Genomic DNA, 26,820 nt, shown 5'->3' with positions numbered 1-26,820 from the left:
AATTCACTTAAAAAAGTAAATATTTATAAAATACATAAATAAAATATTAAATATTTACTACTGTAAATAAAAATATAAAATAAATACAAATAAATACAATTTTAAATAAATAAATAAATATAAAATACAAATAAAATATAAATAAATTAATAAATTTTAAAAATCCAATAAACAATTATAAAATGGGAAACAATAAAATAAACATAGCCTAGCCTGAAATCGTTCATACCCATGACAAATTCTAAGTTAAATGTTATTTATTATCATGCAGCAATTTTATTTTTTTATTTTTTATTTTTTTACCAGAAATGGCACAGGTTTCCCCCAAAAGATTATAAGACGATGTACAAGAGGGATCTTTGTGAGAAAAAGAAAAGGAAAATTATTTAGTAACTTTAAGTCATGAATAATTTCAGCATGACTGTATATTTATAAAATGGTTAGAGAATGTTTTTGTGCAGAACAGTCTAGAAAGAGCTCACTGATGCGGTGCTGTGATCCGGAACGGCCATTCAAGCATCACATCCCAAAAATACATGAGCTGAAACAGATAAATGGGCCAAAATAACTCCAGGTCAGTGCTGTAGGTCTGATCTGCAGCCACAGAAATAGTTTGGGTAAAGCTATTTGCGATTTAAAAGCATCCTAAAAAAGAAATAACCCATCTTTATTAACAAAAGTTTACTTTTTACACTGGGATTTTAACTTTCCAATGCGAGCAGACCACTTCCAAATCACCGTCCCACAAGAGAACAGTCAAACACAATGGGCCTTTCAGTACCAGCACTGATAACGATCACATTTCGGACTACACAAGGGCCGAAGAGTCCAACAATGTGACAGACAGACAAGTAGTTACACACAAATGAAGCCAACAAACCGAGAGAAAATAAACAAATAAAAGAATAAAAAAAAGAAGTGTGCTTTCTCTCATCAGCAACATACTGCTGCATGACACAGCACAAAAGACAAAACCCCATGGCGGAAACTCAAAACCAGTGCCTTTGAGACCACACACACACAAACATAGGTCTATGACAAGTTTGTGTGCTCCATTTGCTCATCATCGCTATGGATTGCCAAAAGCGGATCCCAAATGGGGAACCAGAAATTAAATCAAGCTGTCAGTTTGTGTGTCTGATAGCAATGTGTTTTTTCTGCAACTCCGTTTTATAAATAAAGTGACAATGGAGGACAAAATTGGTGTGATGCATGTCTGCGGTATGAGATGGCAGTTGATAGATGTTTTATAAGACAAAACGATAGATTTTTATATCATGACAAAAATCACGAGATTATTAAATAACCATCATCTTCCAGAGTTCATATATTTTGATCTATTTAGACAGTATTCTTTGACTTTTTGGAGAGTCTAGATGGTGACTCTTTTGTTGAACTGATGGACATTGGAAGTATCTAGATGAGACATGTGTTCTCGCTGAATTGTTTCATAAAATTATTATTATTATTGGAACCAGTGTCTGTGCCCAATGATTAGGTTGTCAAGGCCCTATCCTTTGAGAACCCCTCGTTCCACAATGCACCGGCCCCTTACAGATACACAAGCAGGTGGTAGATAGGGTGATGAGCTCTGTCACTTGGGAGAAGCTCAGAGTAGAGCCACTGCTCATCCACATCGAGAGAAGTCAGCTGAGGTGGCTCTGGCATCTGTTTTGGATGCCTCTAGGATGCCTACCTAGGGAGGTGTTTCAGGCATGTCCCATCGGGAGGAGGCAAGGACACGTTGGAGGGACTAGGTCTCTCAGCTAGTCTGGGAACACCTCGGGATCCCCCCAGACGAGTTGGAGAAAGTGTCTGAGAAGAGAGAAGTCTGGGGTTCTCTCCTGAGACTGCTGCCCCCGTGACCCCTCCCCGGAGGAGCGGAATAAAATTAATGAATATTATTTTTTTCAGTGTATTAAAGTTACTTTAAGTTATATATATTTTCTTATATATTATATATATTATTCTTGAGTTATTTTTGGCTACGATGAAAATTTAAACCTTTCAAGTTGTATGACAATGGTTCAAATAAAAAAATAAAAGGATCATCTTCCATGAAGACACTTGTAAAAATATACCAATATACCATAATATACCAAATATACCATAATTGAGTTGTAATATGCATTGCTAAGTACCTAACTAGAAAACTTTAAAGGCAATTTCATCATGATTTCAATTATTTGTGTTTTAAATTGTTTTTAAATTGTATCTTTAAAATCAATCCTTTTCAGCTTTCAAATGACGTATAAACTGACCCTTATAAGTTGTGTTTGTATTCCAAGGGTCACATATTTGTTTATTTTGAAATATAAAAAAATGTTCCTGTCATTTGCAGAAGGATGTATCATTAATATATCAATATGGCATTATTCATTAGCAGTATCCATTTATAAGAACTTCATTTGGACAACTTTAGCAGCTATTTTATCATTGTTTTGATTGATTTCAGATTTTAGATTTTCAAATAGTTGTCAAATATCATCCTTAAAAATCAACATTTATTCAGCTTTCAAATGATTTATAAATCTCAATTTAAAAACAAACAAAAAAGCTGGCCCCTATGAGTTGTGTTTGTATTCCAGTGCCACATATACGTTTATTTATTTTTTTTATATACAAAACATTTTATTGGTTATGTCATAAATGTATCAAGATGTCATTATTGAAGTAACATAGTATAGTAACATAGTAGCATAGTATAGTAACATGCAATTCTAAGAATTTAATTTGGACAACGTTAAAAGGTAATTTTACTATAGTTTTTTAAGTTCTCAAATTTTCTAATTGTTGCCAAAATATTCTTAAAATATTTATTCAGCTTACAAATAAAGTATATATATCAATTTAAAAAAAAAAAGCTGACCCTTATGATGTGTTTGTGGGGTCATATCTTTTGAACATTTTGAAATATATCGAATTTTTCGTTGCCAAATATCATCCCTAAAAGTCATCATCATCGTTTTGATTAAAACACTCATATTTTTTTATTATTGCCAATAACCTGAAAAATGTACATATATTTAGCTTTTAAATGATTTAAAAATCTCAATTAAAAACATAAAAAGCTGACCATTATGAGTTGTGTTTGTATTCCAGGGTCACATCTTTGTTTCTTTTGAAATGTATAAAAAAAAAAAATCCTGTCATTTTCAGCATGTTATGTCATAAATAAATCAACATTTCATTATTAATTAGTAATATGCTTATCTAAAAACCTCGTTGGACACCTTTAACAACAGTTTTATCTTTGTTTTGATTTTTTGAAATGCTTAGATTTTTAAATAGTTGCCAAATATCATCCTTTTTTTTAAAACACTCGATTTTCTAACTGTTGCCAAATATTTTTACATCATTATTTATTCATCTTTTATCATTATTTAGATTTTTTTGAAACGCTCTACTTTCTAACTGTTGCAAAATATTTTTTTTTTAAATCAATATTTATTCAGCAATCAAATCATGTATAAATCTCAACTAAAGCAAAAAAAAAAAAACCTGACCCTTATAAGTTTTATTTGCATTCCAGGGTGACATATTAGCTTATTGTGAAAACTATCCTTCACTTACTACTAAAACTAATCCCATCATTTTTGGCAGGTTATATTACATTTAGCACAAAAACGTCCCTTTTTGAACGTCCTGTGAGCTGGGTTAGAACTATTGCACTCAACTAGTTGTGGTTAGTAGCATTGGTTCTGCCTGTTCCCTAAAGAGGGAAGCCACATCCGCCCTGGACGTATAAATGTGAATACAGGGACACTCCACACCCAACAGCGGAGCTTCTCTGAAAACCAGACAATAAACATGCAGAACTACGTGTGAAACTGCATTTGGAGTTCATTGATAAGAGAATGAGACCAAAGCAAATCTTTTTTTGCATTTCATCCAAGAATCTGTGGTCAAGATCAAGCTAATCTGAAATAATGTCCATTAAAGAATTTTTGCACAAATGATCACTTTTAGGTTCTTTTTTTTCTGTTGTTGTCGTCAATGGTAGCATTGAGATTTTTGAGCGCCTGCAGCATAGCGAGGCGCTAAGTAAGCATTTTATGGTCAACACATTTTTTCAGAAGTTGCGAGTTGAAAGACCAAGGTGCCCATCAGTGTCACTTTTGAACTAGCTGTCAAAGCACAGTGGAGGAGGGGTGGGATTATACCACGCAACTGTCAACACCACCACAACAACCTGTGAGGGCAACCGACTGAACAAAAAATGCTGCTGTGCAAAAATTTTTTTACAACTGAGCAATTTTTGAACAGCACTTGCCTTTCAAAGATTATAAATCCTTATCAATGGGTGTATTATATAATGTTCACTATATCAGTTTCAAGCTAATTTAAAATCTATTGGTATTGCACGTGTATAAAGTACAACTACTTATGTTAGACTCTAATATTTTAACAGGGCTCAACAATATGGACTGCCCGGGGCCAGCGTACAGGATGCTCGGGACAGTAGACAGGATAATTACTAGCCCAATAAGGCCAGTGCTGCCTTGTCAGTAAATTTAAATTAGCCTGCGACTATTTGTCAATTGTGTGCAAATACAGTCTTAGAATCTAGAAACAGTTTGTGCTTTTAAACCTTTAAATGCTACCATCTCTGTGATGAGGAACCGAAAAGCAAAATGGGGTTTACCACTTTTCTGATTGGATGTTGTGAACATCAACATCCAATCAGAAAATGTGTTTTTTTTTCCTGTAACCTGGTAACAACCAGTACAAAGAAGATATGGCAACATCAAGCATTTAGCGAAATCAAAACCTTGTAGCTCATTATTAAAAAGACAGCACTTTGAATTTTACTCATCATACATTTTTTGACGCACTGTAAAAATTAAATCCGTAAAATTTACAGTAAAAAAAAAAATGGCAGCTGTGGTTGCCAGTACTTTACCTTTAAAAACACAGTGCAAACCGTAACAGTAATTTTAAATTTTTACGGTAAATTACCGTATTTTATTAATTTATAGAGGTAATATGTCTGTATTTTGAATGATCAACATCTACACATCTTTTGTTACACAGTTAGACACGTTAGCACACCCACATGCAGGTGGTGATGAGGAAGTTACATAATGAGCCAATGCTCATCACAATCAACTTTTCCCACAAGCAGAAAAGAGTATCAGCATATAGAAGGTGCTCAGTGTCATTCACACAGCTACTAAACACCAGTATGGTAACACGCACAAAATTAAAGTCATGAAATAAACTATCAACATTAGATGTAACATAAATATTTAATGTACATAACTGATGGGGAAACAACTAAAAAGATCTATATTAATGTCAAACAAATGCATAAAAAGTTATGTGCCATGCAGGGAATTCTGGGAAAGTTAATTTATGGTTATTCGCCGTATATATTAAGGAAACATACCGTTAACCAGGTTACGGATTTGTTCTGTAGCATGTATACAGTTTTTTACCGTTGAAATCAAGGCCATTTTTTACAGTGCATTTTAAATATTCAAATCCTACATTTCACAGACATTATTTTTGAGAAGATGTTCTGAATAACATTAAGCAGATATATTAAATAACATATTTAAAACATGTGGCTAAGAAAAAGCTATTAACTTTATTAGCTATTTTTTTGGTGGGGCCAAAAAAAAAGTAAAAAAAAAACTGAACCACTGGCCCCATAACTAAAAACGATTCTTTTTCCAAAGTCCCAAGTGGTTGGAAAACAGATAAAACAAGACTTCAAGTAAATAAAGTGATAAAAATGATCATCAAACGTTTAAGAAATCGGTGGCATTTTGATACTTTGCTTGTGATGCTGCAGCCACATAACACTAATGTCTGTAAATGAATACTGAACTGAGAATGACAGTATGTATGGACACACACACAGACAGCAAACAGAATAATGAGAAATGTGTGCAAGAAGCAATGAAACCAGCGTACAGTATTCTAGCAGTGCTTCTCATCCATCCACCATATTCTGTGTCATATTCATAAACTGCTACGAGTGACAGCATTTAGAATTTTGGCTTTTGTTTGTGTCGTGACTCTGAACTGTAAAAGGGAAGTTTATTTATTAAGCACATTTCATACACAATGGTAATTCAAAAAAAAAAATTTATACGAGGTAAATCACCTCTCAAAACACATTTAATGGATGATAAAACTGAAGAAGAAATAAAAATTTTTTTTTGTGTGTTTGTGAATGTTTTTGGTAAAACGACAGGAATCAAAACTGCATATATTGTTTAGAATTTTATTCTTGATGTAATTGGGCCATAACTGTAACTTTAGCCCTACATCTATTCTTGCTGGCTAGGATGAACGTCTTCTTTGTGCTATTGTTCTTAGCCTGCGAGTGTTTAGCTTATTAATTACATGTCGGCCTTGCGTCCACCAGTGGCATCTACAAGCACAATGAAGCAAGCCTTTCTTGTTTGCTAACAGTGGGTATCTCTGTCCGTGTCTCTAGCTCTCCTTCTCTCTCTCCGAGGAGTCTAGGCTCTAGTCAAGAGCCAAAAGCACAGAGCGTGCCAGCGGCGTCATTTCAGCAGCGTCCAGAGAGACGGTAACAGACACCGCTGGCACAAACAAACACACACACATAGACACGCAAGCCACACGAACACCTGGTCTCTCTTCGCTGCTGGCACGCGGAGCCCGATAACCTTTGAGAAAGAGAGAAAGTCTGGGTGAAGCTCGCTGTGTCGGGATGAGATAACATCGGCATGCTACGGTTCAGTGGTTTTAACAGGGTGAATCCGCAGACGCAGACGGGAGATAATGCCAATCAGGCCTGATTTTATCTTCGGAGTGAAAATCATTTACAGCGGAACAAGTTTCTAGCTCATTAAAGGTGTTAATTGTGTAATTTCTGAGTTTATCTAGAATGTTTTCCCCCCGAAACTATTATCCCTAAAATTCCCACCATCTTTGGGATATTTAAGCATCCAACAGAAGTCATTGATGGAGATGGTCTTGGAATACAATGAATCTCAAACAAACAGGACAATTTGTAGTACAAATTGTTTATATTGCATGGAAAGCAATCAACACTTAGCTTGTTTGCAGACGGTTATGCAAATTAAAGTCTGTGAAAATCTAATTTTTTCGAATATTCCTTCGAAGTTAATGCACTGAAAAATATGTCTGTTTTGGTAATCTTCAAAGTCTGAAAATTTACTTCATTATTAGGAGTGGTAGTCCTGCTGTTGATGTCAACTTGATGACTACCATAGCATTGCATAGCAATATTCTACACCACAACCTTTTACCGTTAGTTTGCTATGAAGGAATGATACACAAAAACAGCCCTGCCCCCTATTTAATATTTAATTTCAGTTGGAAGAACATCAACATACTGAAATAAGACTCAGCAACCTCCGTCTCACGCAGCCCTTAAATTGCTATGAGTACCTATAGGCGATGGAAGCCAGTTAATAGGAGTTGTGTGAAAAGAAACACTGTGCTCCTGGCCTCAGGAGGTGCACTAATGCTTGGCATTTGTAGCTACAATCTATTGTAATTCATACCAGAAAAGCTGGTTTGAATCCCTGTTAAAGTGAGTTGAGTAGGTCTAGAGGGGTTATATTGGTGCCGTGACCCGGATAGTACTGTGCTTTAGGAGAGGGACAGTGTAATAAAGGATAAGTAGACATCACTTTGTAAGAAAACCTCAATCCCTGGTTTCCTCGTTAGCACATCCACCTTCTATGCTGGACGCTTCAGTTTAAATTACTCTTTGTGAGTGGATCTGTAGCAGTCATACTGGTGCCCTGACCCGTATACACATTTTGTGACATAGACACATAGACATTTTGTGATTAAACATCCCTCTCTGGTGTCCTTATTAGGGTGTCAACAATGATTGCCAGAAACTGTAATTTAAATTTCACTCCTAAGTATATGTGTATAAGTTAAATTGGTGCCGTGACCCGGATGGTACTGTGGTTTAGGGGGGTGGAAAGTCTAATGAAGAAGTAGTCGTCACTTTGTAAGAAAACCTCACTCTCTGGTTTCCTTGTTAGTGCACCCACCTCCTACGCCAGAAGCTTCAGTTTAAATTACTCTTGGTGAGTGGATCCGTAGCAGTTATACTGGTGGATAGTAGAGTGGTCTAAAGAGATAAGTGTAGCAAATGCCAAGCAATAGAGTTGTAGACATTTCAAGATTAAACATCACTCCCTGGTGTCTTTATTAGGGTGTCAACATTGGTTGCCAGAAATTGTAGTTTAAATTTCACTTCCGAGTAGATCTGTATTCGTTAAATTGGTGCCGTGACCCGGATAGTAGTGTGGTTTAGTGGGGCTGAGTGTAACAAAGGACAATTAAATGTTCACTTTGGACGTAAACTTCACTCCTTGGTATAATTATTAGTGCCTCAAACTACCTGGCTGGAAACAAAAATTTACATTCCACTAAGAACAGGGCGATTGATCAGGAGTTACAATGGTGCAGTGACCCGGATTTGGGAAGTAGGTGTACTTTTTCTTTTCTCATTCATTTCTTTAATCTTTACTTAATGCCAACATATTATTTCTGATAGTTTATATTCTTCTTTTTGTCAGGTCTAAAATACATCATTCTACAATTAAAACAACCATGATTTCTACAAGTTTGCAAGCAAGTTATATTATTTGTTGAAGTTAATGTAATGCTAATCCCACTCGGATGAAACCTAAAACATTTTCAAAATTTATACACAAATTATAAATCAAGAAAAGTAGTTGGCTGACTAAAAATTATGCTCTCAATGCTAGCTACAACCTTTAGTTTGACATGATCAGTGTTTCAGTGTTTGTTTCAGGGGGGAAAAACAACAGCTAAGTGAACTGACTGCCAGAACTATGAGGTCAATACAAAAAGAATACCCCTAAAACAAGCCTCTCAGATCTTCTAATGAACATCTTGTGGCCAATCTGAAGCCAAATTGAACATGAAGAAACCAAGTTCACAACAAAGACGTGTATGTGGACTTGTGAGAAACACATTTAAGCTCAACAGCGGGTGACCAACGAACAAACAGCCCTTACATTTCTTTAAAAAAATGTTTTCTCACTCATTAAATGAACCCATTGAGAAGAACTCGGCAAGATGGAGCAGGAGGAGTATGTGCGCAAAAGTTCACACGTACACTCGCCGTTTTACAGTTCCAACATGAAGACCACAATAAGGCTTTGTGCGGGTCTCTTAGACGGTATTTCTTAGATTTGTCATCATGTTGATGGACTATAAAGAGTCGTTTGATAGCTTTGAGAAGTAGGACTTTTCTTTCCTTTCATCGCTAGCGGCCAGGCCCTCTCTGTCATTCGTCAGGGAATAATAGGGCTTTGGAGAGCTCGGGTCTGCATGTAAAGATTCAAGCTGCTGTCATCCTGAACTATGACTTGCATCTGAAAATGTTGGTTTGAGTTCTCAAAAAATATCTACAGCAGAATGTTGTAAAAAGAATCATAACAGAGGCTGCCTTTTAAGAAAACCGAGACCAAAAACAGCACTTGACTAAAACACTGGAAAACATTTTTATATATATAAAAAAAAAGCATTTGTAGGTGGTTTCAGTGGTTGCAAATGGTTTTAACATGTTTTTAAGTGGCTTCTAGAGTGTTCTATTTTAATTTAGCATTTGCTGCAACCTTCTTGGTCATCTTAGAGTGGTTGCAAACTGGTCAAAAAAGGTCAATCCTGAGGTGTGCATATTATTGTATTAATTCAACTAACCGGAGTCAATTAGTATGATTATACCATGCTTGTCACACAAAGACATTGATTTAACTGTGAACTAATTTCATATGAATCTCAACCAAAGCCTTTATTTTGATTTGACTGACGTGGTTTTAGACTGTTGTGGGCTGTGAAATGACTGCAATTATTCAGGGTAGTGATATGGAACTTGAATACAGTCCAAAAACTGGCTGGAACTACTTACGGACATGCAGATGGTCCAGGTGAGGGGCAGTTTCATATTTACTCTGTTAGTAACACTAAGTGACCCATCGCCAGCAGTTTAATTGATAGAGGTCAATTTTCTTCCATTTTTGGCAAACCACAATTTTTTCATTACTGCCATCTGCTGGTGACTCAGATAAGAAATATTTCCATTTTCAAGTGTCCCACATCTAAGCCAGAAGCACTGTTGAGTGTTCCGCTCCATGATTAAGGTCAAATTCCACATACGTTCTCGGCAAACGTGTTGCACATTTTGGGTCAGCAAAAATGTTCATTCCATTCTCATGTTTGCATTGACTTTGTGTGTAACTTAGCTGCGCAAATACTTAATTCTGCATTTAGTGTAAATCTGGCATCAGCCAATTAAAATCAAGTATTAGACACACCCTCTCCTCTCCATATGTACCAGACACTTCCTTAGCAACTCTCCTTAGCAACTCTCCTTTGCAAAACATTGGGCAATTCTTAGGGGGCCGATCACACCGAATGCAATTTTCTGTTATAAAAAAGCAAGGTGTACTACACTGCTTTTTTTGTTGACCAGTAAAAATGGGGGATGATGCGGTGGCTCAACGGTCATCACTGTGTCGTCACAGTAAGAAGGTCACTGGTTCGAGTCCTGGCTGGGTCAGTTAGCATTTCTGTTTGGAGTTTGTTCTCCCTGTGGGTTCGGGTGCTCCGGTTTCCCCTACAGTCCAAAGACATGCAGTAAAAGTGAATTGAATAAAATATATTGGCCGTGGTTTGTAAGTGTGAATGTGGGAGTGTATGGGTGTTTCCCAGTACTGGGTTGCAGCTGGAAGGGAATCCACTGCATAAAACATATGCAAGATAAGTTGACTGTTCAGTTCGCTCTAGTGACCCCTGAAGAAAAAAGAGACTAAGCCGAATGAATGATTAGAAGAAAAAAAAAGTGTGCTGCACTTATGTTGCTAGGCAACAACTGAATCAGCTGTATATTGTGGGTGAGTGTTGCTGTTGATATTGTTACAATTTTTATATTCAATAATATTGTGATATTCGTACATCTCAGCAAAACTCAAAACAACAACCCCTAATCTCTGTAGTCATCTTGACAACACTACAATCACCTCAATGGGAACTCCGCCTTCACTTTCATTTGACTGACAAATGGATAAAGACGCAACTGACGTGTGTGCTTTTTCCGCTCAGAATTAACTTCTTTTTTTTTCAACATTTTTTCACATTTTCAAATGTGGGCACAGAGAGCACAATGGCAAAATCAGCAGGCAGCTAAAACCCAAAGCGCAGGGCACATAAGCAGTGCGCAAAATGCAAAAAGTATTACGTTACGCAATTACGTATCACATTTACTCACGTGATTTCGCTCTGGCAGGTCCTAGGTTTTGAAAGGATTTGTCGCTGCCCATAAAACATTCGTTTTTTTTTGTTACCATTTGACACCTGATCCTAATAACTAATTAAATAATTTTTATTTATATGCTTTATTAGGTAGTTTAGCTATATTTTATCTTGTATTTTATACACAATTATGCTTACTTTGTTGTATATTTCTGTACAGCACTTTGGCTCACTTCTGTGTTTTTAAAGTGCTCTATAAACAAACTTTAAAGGGTCACGAAACACCAAAACACATTTTTTGAGCTGTTGACAGTCGTATATGTGTCCCACACTGCTAAAAACACTATTAAGACACCTATATTTCACTAAAAAGTGTAAATTGGTTGTTTTTGCGTTATTTCAAGCAAATTCGTACTTCCTGTTTGAAACGAATTTTTGAAGCTGCGTCACGGTCATGACATAATAGCGTTGTATTCCAGCGTGCAGACTGGACGTCTGTGCCAGAGTGAGTCTTATTACGTCTTACAGTGTGATGCATCAATGCATGAGTAAGGCTTGGTTCAAACCAATCAGCGCGCTCTATTGTGCAACTTCATTAATATTCATTACTGTGTTTACACGACATAGACACCACGTTGTGTTGGCAAAACAAGCGTGAAGTGTTGCTTTTATAGTTTGCTGCCGTTAAGTTTCGTTTTCTTTTTCTCTCTGTGAGAGCGCAGACTCACGTGTGGATTAACAGTGTACGCGATGCTCGACAACAATAACTTTCGTGTCTAAGGAGGATTATTGTGTACCTGAGAGCTGTTCTCATCTGCAAACGCTGAGATCGGATTCGCTTGTAGTATTCTCTTCATAAAGACGCGGCTCTAGTTGCTGTGGATTGTCCTGTCTCTACAGATTTGGTAAGTGAGCGACTAGTGCTCTTTGTTTATTCAGTTTGTTCGTATCGAACTAAGTTAACTATTGCACCGTAACATGTTAGGACCACAACCAAACTTTAACCTCGTGTAGGGTTTTTAACCGAATTTTGTGACCGGAATAACACACACGGCTTTCTGACACTACCTGCCGTGTGCATCTAAGTTTCCGGAAAATGCAGAGTTTTTTTTTTCTCTCATTCTCAGTACGGTATCAAACATTGCATGAAAAATACACGCTTAGAGCAGTTCCTCCAATCAAATATCTCGTTTGTCGCGAGGGGCATGAATGAATTCCCTGAATGAAAGAGCCAAACTGCAGTTAAAGTCCACCATTTAATAATTTGGCAAATAATTCGACTACAGATGTCCATGTAGGTTAAACACCATCACTTTCTCCTGTGTGTTTATTTTGACTGAAACTCACGCGTGCCCAAATAGACACTCCCACACCCTCCCACTTTAGTTCCTCCGACACTCCCCCCTAAACAGAGCTGGACACACCCACTTTTCTGACTTTTTCCAAAGTAGAGGTGTGAAAACACCCTGCTGAAACGAGGGGGTTTCATGGCCCTTTAACTTGACTTGATCAGTAAGGCTGCTTCTGAAACCGCATACTTTCATACTATTTAGTACTGTAAAATCAGTATGCAAGCCGAGTAGAATGTCAGAATTCATAGAATTTGAAAATTAGTATGCAAGAAGTACCCGGATGACTTACTACTTCCGGCGAGATTCTAGAGTGGGTATTCCATGCACGCTGCGCTATGCCATAATGTCCCGCAAGAGAGTTCATGAATGGAAGTGAAGTGACGCAACTGACGCAGGTAGGGCACATGACCATAACAAAATGGCGGATGTAGTACATCCGAATTCCATTTATACTCTTCACCTTCATACTGTATAGAACATTCTTTTCTAACAGCCGAGTAGTACGGGTAAATTCAAATGCAGTACCTACTGAGTAGTAGGCGGTTTCGGATGCAGCCTAAATAATTCAAAAAGGGTGCCTTAAAACAAAGTGCGTTCAGTGTGATCAGCCCCTTAGTGTGCCTCACGCAAGTGAGTGGGCTTGACAGACCACCAGTAGGACACACTCTTTCTATATTCTAGGAGGGAGGAGGAATAAAACCTTTTTTTTATTAAACTAACTTAGGCTTGTCATAGCATTCATATACTGCTACTCTCTGATGATTTGAAGCTCTTATATCCTCACTTATAAGTCGCTTTGAATAAACGCATCTTCTAAATAAGTGTAAAGTATTCAACAGCCATGCAGTATAAACGTGTAACAATACTGCAGAAAGTATTGATTATCTGAGGAAGGACATTTGATTCAATTTTCAATGTTTGAACTGTGAGAAGAAAGGTTTTAAAAACACTTCACTCATTGTTTACAATGTAATGAAAGTTACTTCTACAATTCACGCAAAGCACCATGGGGTGTAGAAGAAAGGTGGATATCTATGATTTCTATTTTCATCGTCTGCTAGCAATAGTTACATGCTATCTGGTAAAACACTTATGCTTGACTTATCAGGCGTTGCTTCAAATGGTGATAAGAGCTAAATTATTTACGCAGTGTTCAGTCCACGCTAAATCAAGTTAGCATCGACAGTCAAATAGCCTAATACTATAATAACACACGTATCCTTCACTTACTGTAACTGAACCTGCCTTAATGCGTCTCAAAGCAATTTAGCTCAGTTTGAGATAAAAACAAAGGTCGTCACCAGAACTGTCATCACAGCGGGTCTGTCAAAAAAGCAGTCAGAGAGCGAGAGAGTTAGCGATACGCGGCCGCATGACTCAATGGGGGTTTGGCCTATATTAAGCACAGTGAGTCAGAGACGGTGATCACATCCGCACACACATCAAGTCAAGCGACAGAAATCACACGCATACAAAGCTTTACAGAAAAGCACTGAGGAGGCTCCATGTTACAGTGAAGGCATGGTGACACCATAGTATTTTGATGAGCATTGTGTTAAATGATTACCACATCCATTTCCAATGTAGATTTCACCAAAAAATGGTTTTATGATGATGGTTGATGTCCAAAACAATGGTATTTCAATTGTACATGCACAAAAACATGGCATTACTGTAAAAAAAAACACACACTACAACTGTACTGTATATATGCTAAAGCCAAGAATTATTAAGGTTAATCTATTAAATTATACATGCAGATTTAAAAAAAAACACTGAATACTGAAGCACATGTTCAGAATGAAACACTTATATCAACATTTATATACAAATACCATGGTATTGTTCTGAAAAAAGGGTAAAACCATATTATAAATCACACATCACATGTATAAGAAAACATGGTGTTAACAGTATTAACATATCCAAACTATGTTATTAAGACTGTACACAAACCAAAAAACATGGTATTACTATGGTAAATAATGACATTATCATGGTATTACAGTAGTACATCCATCAAAACATAAAATTACCATTGCACACACTCTAAACCACATAGTATTGTGATAGTAAATGCACAAAAACATTCAATCGATATGGCTAAAAACAAAAAAAGTAATCTTACTATTGTAATATAATGGTTTTGGGCATAAAAACACAACATTACCCAGGTATATAGTCAAAATTCATGGTAAAATAACTACGCATACACAAAAAAAAACCATGATATTATTGTGGTAATTGCCTAAAAACAGTTATTTAGCATATTCAAAAACCTTGTAATGTCTATGGTAATCCATCATCCATTGTGTTATAACTGTACATGTACAAAAACATGGTATTACTGTAAAACAAAACACAATATTACAACTGTACTGTAAACATGCTAAAGGCAAGGATTACTGTGGTTAATCTAGTAAATTATACATGTAGATTTAAAAACAAAACAATAAAAATAAAGAAACAAATGTTCAGAAACGCTTACATCAACATTTATATACAAATACCATGGTACTATTCTGAAAAATGGGCAAAACCCATGATATTATAATAACACATGTATAAGAAATCACGGTATTAACATGGAATAACAAGGTTTTAAGGGTATTAACCTTTCCAAATTATGTTATTGAGACTGTACACGTATCAGAAAACATGGTATTACTGTGGTTAATACCTAATGCCATGACATTATCATGGAATTACAGTAGTATATTCATCAAAACATAAAATTACAATTGGACACACTCTAAACAACTCTGTATTATGGTGGTAAATGTGCAAGAACATACAATTAGCATTGACGTTAACAAAAACGTAAATGTAGTATTGTAATAAAATGGTTTTGGGCATAAAAACATAACATTACCCTGGGATATAGTCATTTCACGATGAAATAACTACGCATACACAAAAAAACATGATATTAGTGTGGTAATAGCCTAAAAACATCGCTATTTTCAAAAAACCTTTTAATGTCTGTAGTAATTTATTCTCCAAAAGCATTGTGTTATAACTGCACATGTACAAAAACATGATTTCACTGTGGTAAATGTATTTAAATATATGGTTTTGTACATGTAAATGCTAAATATACATTTACTCTACTTTGTTATTTTCCATGGCACCGCACAAACACTACAGTTTAACCATGGCAAACATCCAAACAACCATAGCATGACATTGACTTCAGTCATCTGGTCAACAAGACAGATGGCTTTGTGCCTAGAGACGACACACTCACACACACGTGCAGCTCACAATCAAACGACAATGCTGCCAAGTCATACTCTGACAAATTCAAGCTACTTTAACTCAGTTTCATCACCACAATCTGAAATGATGCTAAATTAGCATACAAGCAAAAACTGAAGTAGTAAAAATCAACTAGCGGAACTAAATCCACCGCAAAGTTCCATCTAGAGCTAAACACGATAGCACAGAAAATTTGATTAGTGTTCCACTATTCGTGTATAAAATGGACAACAACTGAGCTACTACTACAAAGCAAATCACCAATATTGTTGCTGTTGATGGCAAAACTACAACAGTAAACATGGTATTACCTCAAAACATTGTATTAGCATTGTTTATATTCACAAATCATGGTGTTACTGAGGCAAATGTCTTAAAATGTGATACTATCATTGTAAATATCCCCAAAAAACAATAGAAGCCACTACAAAGCTACCACTCAAACCATGACTCTCAAATTCAATGCAAAACTACAAAAGTAAACATGGTATTACCATGGTAAAGGTCTCAAAACATGGTATTAGCATCGTTTACATTAACAAATCATGGTGTTACTGTGGCAAATGTCTTAATGTGATATTATCATTGTAAATATCCCCAAAAAATAATAGAAGCCACTACAAAGCTACCACCCAAACCATAGCTCTCAAATTCAATGGCAAAACTACAACAGTAAACATGGTATTACAGTGTTGAATGTCATCATACACATCGTATTAGCATTTTCTATATTCACAAATCATGAGGTTACATGATGTCATTTGCATGATGCAAATGTCTTAATATGTGATATTATCATTGTAAATATCCCAAACAATAATAGTGTTACTGTGATAAATACCTCAAAGTATTAGCATTAGCATTGTATTAGCAGAATTAGATCCAAAAAACACAGTATTTCTTTGGTATAAGTACTGATGCTATTTCAACGCAGTGGTTTTGGACGTAAAAATATGGTATCAATGTTTTAAAAATTCAAAGACTTGTACAAAAAAAACATGGCACACGAAGCATTCAACCTTTTCAAATTCAATTGCAACACTACAAAAGTAAACATGGCATAGCATCTCAAAACATAGTATTAGCCTTGAATATAATCCCAAATCACAGCGATACTGTGATAAACACCTCAAAATTATAGCTTTAGCATTTTCTTAGATGTGTTAGCATTGCTTAGCTCCAAAAGCCATTGTATTTCTTTGTGTTATAATAGTATATGTACTTTTACCAATGGTCCAGAAACACAGTGGTTCTACTTGGCTAAATTAAGTATGGTATACTTATATTGCTAGCATATATTAACTATAAATGCAATAAGAAAAATTACATTACTCAGGCAAACTTATCAAACCATGGTATTACCATTGTAAATATCCAAAAGTCATAGTATTTCTGTGGTAAATACCTCAAAGCATTAGTATTAGCATTGTATTACTATTACAACAATGGTTTTGGACAAGAAAATGAGGTATAATTGTGGTAAAATTTCAAAGATGTGGCATTATAAATACAAAACGGGCAACACTACAAAGCTACCACCCCATACTACAGCCCACAATGGCGACAAACAGTCATTAATCATCTTGAAGCTGAAGGAAAAATCAATGGGACCCAATAAAGAGTGCAGAAACTGTGAAAGAAAACCATGTTTGTGTGTGTGTGATGCATAAAAGAGTGTGTGTCGTTACGTGTAAAGAGTGTTGTGTTTAAACGGCAGGCGGTCAAGGAGAAACAGACGTGCTGAAGTGCTCGCTAGCGAGATTGGCAGAGAACCTTTGAGCACAGAGAGTGAATTATGAACAGAAACAGCATCTGTACCTGCCACGTTGACTTTCTCAGGGTTGACTGGGTTTGGTCCGGGAGTCCCGGTGCCGTTGGTCAGGTTGGCGCTGGTGCCATTGTACATGATATTGTCCACTTTAGACTCCAGCTTGGACAATCTCTGCATTATGTTGTCCAGAAGAACAGCTAGAGTCTTCTTCAGATCTGCATGACAGAATATGATGTACAGACTTGACTAGCTTGAAGAACTATATAATGAAAATGGTATAGTGCACGGAACGAATGAGTACCCCCCCCCCCCCCCCCCCCCCATATAAAGATTTTTTTGCTTTTGTACAGACTGAAAGTAATTATTTAAAAAATCTGTTATGTAGTACCAATTTACTGTAAACAGTATGAAAAAAAGTTTTGAGTGGCCTAGTCAAAGCCCTGACCTGAATATACTATACACTATTTATGATTAACGAATACAAAGAAATATGCAATTATATGTGTGCATATATATAAAAACCAATCTACATTAAACACATACATACATACACACATACATACACACATACATACATACATACATACACACATACATACACACATACATACACACATACATACACACATACATACTTTCGATTATACAACCATTAAGAATGAAAAAATTTAATATGGTCCATCTAAAATTAAACTTTCCTGAACAACAAAGGGATTAAGAGCCATCCATAAACTCAAAAACCCCTGTTCATCTTGATAATAAACTGTAAAAGATGATTACGGCTGAATGCAGAGAAAACAGGGACAAAAAGAAGGCTGTGCAATGAAACACAAACAGGATTATGAATCAGAATCACAAGACTCCTTCAGCAGAATTTGATTATTGATTCATTGTTAAAAAGAATCAAACCGTAGGAAGAGTGAGCAGTTTTTTTTTTTTTTTATCATGTTCCGTTTCCTTTTTTAAGGGAGTTTTGGGGAACGTCATTATATGGTTGAAGAACAAACTTGCTGTTAAACTGGTTTCCAGAAACACACTTTAAAAGGACTGGAAATATTTGTTTATGTTATCTCTTAAAACAAAAATAGAACAACCAGCAGAATAAATAAATAAATAAATAAATAAATAAATAATAATAATTAAAAATATATATTTAAATACAATAAATAACAAAAAACAAATAAATACATAAATAATAGTAAAATAAAAAATAAATTAAATTAATAACAAAAATATATAAATAAATAAATAAAAAATAAAAATAATAACAATAATAACAACAAAAATAAAAAATGAAAAATAAATAAATAATTATTAAAAAATATAAAATAATTTTTTAAAATAAAATAAAAAATAAAAATTAATTTAAAATCAATAAAAAAATTAATAAAAAAAATATATATATATATATATATATATATATATATATATATATATATATATATATATATATATATATATATATATATATATATATTAATATATAATTTTATTTTTAATTACATGCGTACATACATACACACTTTTAATTTGAAATCTGGCCTAATTTTTCCAATTCCCATCCTGCTAAATGTTCTTTCTCATGCAAAAATGTGAGAGTCAAACTTTGCTGCGAGTGTGTACAACTCCACTTATTCTCTCTGGCTCAAAATATAGTCCAAATCCGGTTGGATTTTCTCTGACAGATGGAGACATGAGGGTATAATCCATATTTCTATGTCAGCGAGAGCGCAGGACGTCATGACATTATGATCACACTTCCCTGGACTAAATCTCTCCATGAGAAGTTAAAGCCTTCAGGACGAGCTGATATCGCACAACTAGCATGCGAGATTAACGCTTTTACAATTGAATACGAATTTTGGCTTTTTTTTTTTTTTTTTGTCAGATCGACGAGCTAGAAGACAAACAAGATTTGTAGAAAAAAAAATGCAATCAGAACATGAACTCGTTTTGAGAGAAAACATAAATAACACATAAAAGGATTAATCCTTTTAACCGAAAAGTGATTTTCACCACAGTTTGTGTTGTATTCAATGCTAATAATAATAACAAAATTAGTTGCTTTTAATTTTTATTTCAATTATTTTATTTTCATAGCTTAATTGAGATATTTTGTCATCCTTTTGTCTCTTTTTATATCTAGTTTAAAGTTTTATTTAATAATGAATTAACACGTACACCGTTCTAATGTTGCTAGTGTAAATTAACATGCTGTGAGCATGTTTTTAACACTATGAATTGGCATTAGCAGTTAGCATTTTTACCACGGTTTTAATATTCACTACTGTTTTAATGATAATAACAACATTTGATGATATTATATATTTCAATTAAGTTTATTTTCATAACTTAAATTATTTTGTCATTTTTAGTCTCATTTTATGTCTATAGTTTTTAATTTTAGTTTGTTTAATGCACCAATTTTAATTTAGTGAAACATTAACATATCGCTAACATGAATTGACATGTTAGCATATTCCTTGCATGTATTAACACGTCTAATGTTTTAACTAGCATTAATTAGTATGTTACTAGCATGTTTTAACACAATGCTAGCATGAATTAGCATGTTCGAACAATGTTGATGTGAATTTGCATTAGCATTAGCTGCTAGCATTTTTACACTTGGCTAACATGTTTTGATTATTTAAGAAGAAAAGGTCTGCAAAAAATAACAACAGTTTTACAAATATATATATATATATATATATATATATATATATATATATATATATATATATATATATATATATATATATATATATCGAATAAAAATGTGATTTTATTTTTGTTATTTAATATTCAGAGCTTTAAGATAAACAAGTTTTGTTGGACAAAAAAATAAAAAAGGGATCATGGCATTAACTTGTTTTGAAGGAAAACCTAAACAATAAAACCAATATCTCTTTGAACAAAAACTGCTGTCATCACAATTATTATTAAATATAACAACAACAACAACAACATTAGATGTTATTGTAGTTTTTATCTTTAATTATTAATATAATATAGTTTTTTTATTTTGTCGTGCATTTATGTTTTCATGTCTTTATAGTTTTATTTTAGTTACTTAATACATAAACAAAAAAATAATAAGTTTACAATATAGCTAGAATGAATTAGGACATACATCGTTTAATTTTGCTAGCATAATATAGCATGTTGCGAGCATGTTTTAACATGAAGTTAATGTGAATTAGCATTAGCAGTTAGCATTTTGACCCTTGGCTAACATGTTTTGACCTACAAAAACCCAAAAAATTGCAAGAAAATCAGAAGACACAAAATGTAAAAAAAAAAAAAAAAAAAGTCAAAATTACCTGTCTTGGCTTATTATTTTTAGGCGTCAAGAACAAGAATCAGTGTACTACAACATTAAACGCAAAGAAAACAAATAATATGACATATAAGATTCTTTTTTAGCACCATGATTATGCTCGTCACACAGAATCTACACATATTACTAGAATGAATTGGCATGTATTGTTTTTAATGCTGGCAGCGTAAAATAGCATGTTGTGAGCATGTTTAACACAAAGTTAACGTGAATTAACATTAGCAGTTAGCATTTTTACCCGTAGCTAACATGTTTTGACTTACAAAATCCACGAAATTGCAAGAAAATTAGAAAATTTCAATAAAAGTCACAATTAGCTTTCTTGACTAAGCATTTTAAGGTTTCAAGAAGAAGAATAAACAGTGTACTTTAACATTAAACGCAAAGGAAAACAAATAATAATATAGCATATAAGATCCTTTTTTCAGCACCATTATTATGCTTTTGTCACACAGAAATCTACACCTATTGCTTGAATGAATTAGCATGTACACTTTTTTTAATGTTGCTAGCAAAAATAGCATGTTGCAAGCATGTTTTAATATGATGCTAATGTAAATTAGCATTAGAAGTTAGCATTTTCACTCTTGGCTAACATGTTGTGTCTTACAAAAAATCAAGAAATTGCAAGAATACCAGAATCGTCAAATAAAAAAAGTCACTATTAGTTTTCTTGACTTATTATTTTTAGGTGTCAAGAATAAGAATAAAACAACGCAATCTCATGGCAATTCGTAACTTTGATTAAGTGGCTAATTCTGAATGAATTAGCATGTACACTTTTTTCATGTTACTAGCATAAAATAGCATGTTGCATGTTTTAATATAATGCTAACGTGACTTAGCATTAGCAGTTAGCATTTTTACCCTTGCCTAACATGTTTTGACTTCTAAAAAGGTTACATCATTATGCTTAGTAACACGAAAGAAATCCACACATGGTTTCCACCGTAAAAGTAAGACAACCTTTAGACGTCTTTAACCCAGATCTGGAATACTACAGAGCCACAGGGCTGGATCTGCGTTTTTACACTTCATATTACCACGGTGAGTCACATCTGACCTTACACCCACCATTTCCATCTCTTTCTCCAGCTCCACTTCTCACTTTCACGCTAATGCAAATTGATCTATCGCTTCGGCCGGGTTTAATCATTTCTGGGTGTCACCTGTCTGTCTGTCCATCTGACTTATTAGCTGCAAACGGGATGCATTAACATTAATGCATTTCCTGGAGCCTCCGAGACAGGACACAATACACTGACCAAGATTAGATTACATATAGAGAGATCTATAGACCCACATTATAAACAAAGGGCAGCTGGTTTACTGGAAAAGCAGAAGACTAAGTGGAATGCTTTGTTGTAGGTCTAGCTACAATTGCAAAAGGAAACATGTAGTCTGCTTTGTTTCAAGCCACAGCAGATTTCATCATGGATGGGATGGCGGTTGAATTTAACAAGTCAGACTGGTTCAGATCTCTCGTTGAGAGAGGAATGTATTATTACAATGAACTAAGCTTTGCTTTGGGATGTTAGCCAAAAACAGAATTATATGACAATATCCGCTTTAACATTCGCAAAATGTTTTTTGTATTGTATGCATGTATGGGTGTGTGCTCCACCTAATAATCGACTAGTCAATAGTCAACCAAGGGTGCGTTTCTCAAACAACAACAGAACTCGAAGCAGAACTATGCTAGTACTATGCATCATTTGGGAAAAGAACAATGTGGTGACGAGTGTTTCCCAAAACCATAACTGTCGCAGATCCATCGTTAGTTATAGTGTAAAACATCCACAATGATGCTCTAAGCGGCGTGGAGCAACAAGTTCTTCAGGAAAAAAATAAAATTCTTTGTGCAAATTTTATTGTTTTACACGCACACACATTTAAAAAAGTCAAATATTAGTTTTGGTAAAACATGCACTCGCTTCCATATTATTTGAATATAAACGGCACATATAGGGCCAATGTTTTGATTATAAATATTAATAAGAAAATGCCATATTCTAAAACATAAAACCACTTAGCTAACATATTATAATCTCATATATAAATTATATACATCGTTAGGCTAATGGTGATAATTTACAGTAGGCTATTTATTAAGAAAAGAAAATAATCCTGTTTGCAATTATAATAATAATAATAAAAATTATAATGATAAATTATTATTATTATTATTATTATTATTATGTATTTATCTTATTATTAATACAAAATATTAATAATAATAATTTATTATTAATAAAAATTTATTAATAATAATAATAATAATTTATTATTATTATTATTATTTTTATATTATTATTATTAATAATAATAATTTATTATTAATAATATTTCATTATTATTATTATTATTATTATTATTATTAAGTAGGATATTGTTTATTTAAAGGTTATTGTTTTCGTCATGAACCACGGCTGTGTTCAAAATAGCATAACTGTTTTTAAAGTGTACTACGATGGAAGCGTAAATGTTAATATGAAGATTGCTAAAACTGAACAGTAAAAGTACTTTGAAAGCAAATTACACCTAAGAGAGCTGACTGTACAGATTTTTTTAATCATTTCAAGTTTAAATGCTGGAACATTTTAAATGAATAAAGCATATAGGGGATAACTGGGAATACAAAACAGCTGTAGAGGTGTAGTTGGAAGCGTACAAGTTTGTGACGCAGTTTGCAAATGTTTGTTAGAACGATGTATTTGGAAAATGCCAAATCAACTAACTAACAAAGAAACTTGCAACCTTAGTTGGCTAACGATGGTTTTCGAAAACGTACAAGTTCTGCAGTGCAAAAAATAATTCCGTGGAGATGTACGTGCTGTCAGCGAGATTTTATTAAGCGTATCTGGCAAACTCACCTGCTAATAACACTCAAAACAAAGGTTTTTGCAGCTTGTTCAAATTCTTTGTTCTAATTTAAACTGAGCTGAAACAATGCAATTCTTGAGATGTTGAAAACTTAATTCTTTTAGGTTCAATCTACTTCATTAAATTTAAATTATTACGTTCACTCAGTCGATTTGTGTTGAGACAACAAAAATGAATTGTGTAGAGTCCTGCATTTTCTACAGTGAATGTCGGAAAAATTAAAGGCAAATAATTCCATCAGAGAATATTTACTTTGTGGGTGAGTTCATTGTGCCCATATCATGATAATATTTTGACATTTTTAATTGTTGTGATTATTTGTAATTTAGATGCATTGCATTCACATTTTTTTTGTTTTTTTTTTAACGATTATTACAACAAAACTACAATAAAAATAAAAGTCTTCAGGCATGAAATTGATTTTAGACAGTACAACATTATAAAGTCGGTAAAATTAATATTCCTTTTGTGAGCTTTTAATTAAACTACAGTTTTAAAGAGCGTTACTAGAACAATATAATAATATTTTAACATTTTTATTTGTTTATTATCATCATCATGAATGGATACATTTTGATCATGTTTTACTTATAAAATATCTAACAATCTATTTCCAGTCAAACCACGATGGACCCTCTACTGAAGTACTTTCACACTGGATGGCATTGGCCTTGATTAGCATTATCAGCTGCAGCATTTGTTCCTGATAAAGTTACTGTGTCTACATCCTGCACGTCTGACATTTCACCACGATTAACTCTCCTACATAAGAAACTTAACAGTCCTCTTTCTTGCATCTCAAAGCTCCAGTTTAATCTGAAACAGAGTTATCTGGATTACAAAATCCTCAATTTTCAGCTACACACACATATTTATACATAAATCATCTAATCATTGGCATATTATTCAATATTATTGTGGTAAATAATTTAAAAACACCTCCACAAAAGTAAACTGACTGAATGATTGGCTAAAAAATTTAATAAAAAAATCTACATATGTCATAAAAATTACATGGCTAAATGACTTTATATTACTTAATAGAAATCATGTATTTTGACAACATTAAGCTTTATTGCATTAAGACTAATTAAAAAGATTTTTTTTTAATTTTGTGAACCCACGCTGGTATCAGAATAATTTATTTATTTACTTGTTTATTTGGTTACTTAGTTTAGTTATTTATTTAATTTTTTAGTTTAATTTTTTTATTTCGTTATTTATTTAGTTATTTATTTACTTATTTATTTGGTTACTTAGTTTAGTTATTTAATTATTTAGTTAAATTTATTTCATTATTTATTTAGTTACTTGTTTGGTTATTTATTTATTTATTTATTTATTTGGTTAGCTTATTTATTTAATTGTTTAGTTAGTCATTTAGTTATTTATTTGGTTGTTTATTTATTTAGTTAAATTAGTCATTTAGTTATTTATTCGGTTATTTATTTATTTAATAATTTAGTTTAGTTATTTATTTAGTTATTTATTTTGTTATTTGTTTATTTAATTATTTAGTTTAGTTATTTATTTGGTTACTTTTTAGGTTATTTATTTATTTGGTTATTTATTTGGTTACTTGGTTTAGTTATTTATTCAATTATTTATTTTAGTTATTTATTTAATTATTTATTTAGTTATTTGTTTATTTACTTATTTATTTAGTTAGCTAGTTTAGTTATTTATTTGGGTTTTTATTGTTTTAATTAGTTAAGTTAGTTAAGTTAAAGTTAGTTAAGCCTAGTTCACACTACAGGATTTTAAACATCAGCAGATCGCTGTGCTGTTCACACTACATGACTTGACTTTGTGTCTTTTAATCTCTGTGGTGTTCACACTACGCAACACTCCGTGAACGATCCACAAGAGGGGGGGGTCACACACTACATGATCTGACTACAACTCATTCCCCAACAGCTCATTCAAGCTACCAAACCACAGCCAATGAAAATTTAAGGGAGGAGTCGTCAGAAAAAGCTGAACACTATTGGCTGCTTGTGTGCTGATGACATCACTGACAGCGTTTCAAGCTTTGGAGAAAGCATTTAAAAACATCGTCAAATCAGCTAATTTATCAGCGGATTAATCACTCATCTGCAAGGTTCGATAGGATAGATACACAGAGAGTTTTTAATTTTTGTAACTGTATACCTCTTTGAAATAAAAATATTTATAACACCCTGTCGTTTTCTAACTATCAGTGTATTTCTTTCTGACATTGTTATTTTTTTATTACAAAACAGTAAAGAACTGAGCATTTCTGCCTTTAATTACCATATTGGTCAAAATGACTGCATGCATGTCTGATACTTTTCACTGTGACTTTAAATATGTGTGCATTTTCTTGCCTAGCAACTTCCTGCTAACATAAACAAAACTTTCTGATGGCAAAAACATCAATTCACTTCAGATATCTTTCAAAACAGCATATTCTGTGCGGAATAGCTCCTGTTTGAAAGTGAAAATGAAAGCCAAGACCATTAAGTGTTTTAGTATCTTAACTACATATTTATAGGCTTTATTACCAAAAAAATATTATATTTTTAGGGTAATGGTGTCATTAAATATGATGCCAGACATTCAAAGCTTAATTTTAATACCTCACTAATAGCTTTGAATGTAAATATGTTGTGACAATATGGCGTTTTATATGAGAACGGTCAGAATGAGCAGTATGGTAATTCTAATAGTTACAGAATTCTAGTTCCACTGTTAATATAGTCTACTCTCATGTCTGTGCTAACGCAGAATGAAGCGAGTGCACCGATGCCCATTCTGACCAATCACAGATGTTTCTGCTGAGCTCCTGAACACACAGGCACGAGGCTTATGCTGATATGCTCTCTCATTGGCTGCAGCTCGTCACTACATCTGACCACACGTGGGGTTGAGTCGGCCGACTGCTCTGGAATATTTAGCATGCTGAATGTTGGATTTCCGTCTGCGAGGTGTCGGCGACGCGTCAGCGA

The 26,820-nt window shown here is 33.8% G+C and overlaps 1 protein-coding gene across 1 annotated transcript in view; it reads right to left on the bottom strand.

Annotated features, from left to right (window-relative positions):
• The window catches only part of mgat5 (alpha-1,6-mannosylglycoprotein 6-beta-N-acetylglucosaminyltransferase), a 118,909-nt gene that overhangs the window by 65,385 nt on the left and 26,704 nt on the right, over nucleotides 1-26,820 (bottom strand). Inside the window, 1 exon segment of the mRNA NM_001045311.1 lies at nucleotides 17,676-17,843. Within this exon segment, the coding sequence (NP_001038776.1) occupies nucleotides 17,676-17,843 (168 nt within the window).

Source organism: Danio rerio, chromosome 22, assembly GCF_049306965.1.
Source record: "Danio rerio strain Tuebingen ecotype United States chromosome 22, GRCz12tu, whole genome shotgun sequence".
Classification (NCBI taxonomy): domain Eukaryota; kingdom Metazoa; phylum Chordata; class Actinopteri; order Cypriniformes; family Danionidae; genus Danio; species Danio rerio.
This window is presented reverse-complemented; position numbering and strand designations above follow the sequence as displayed.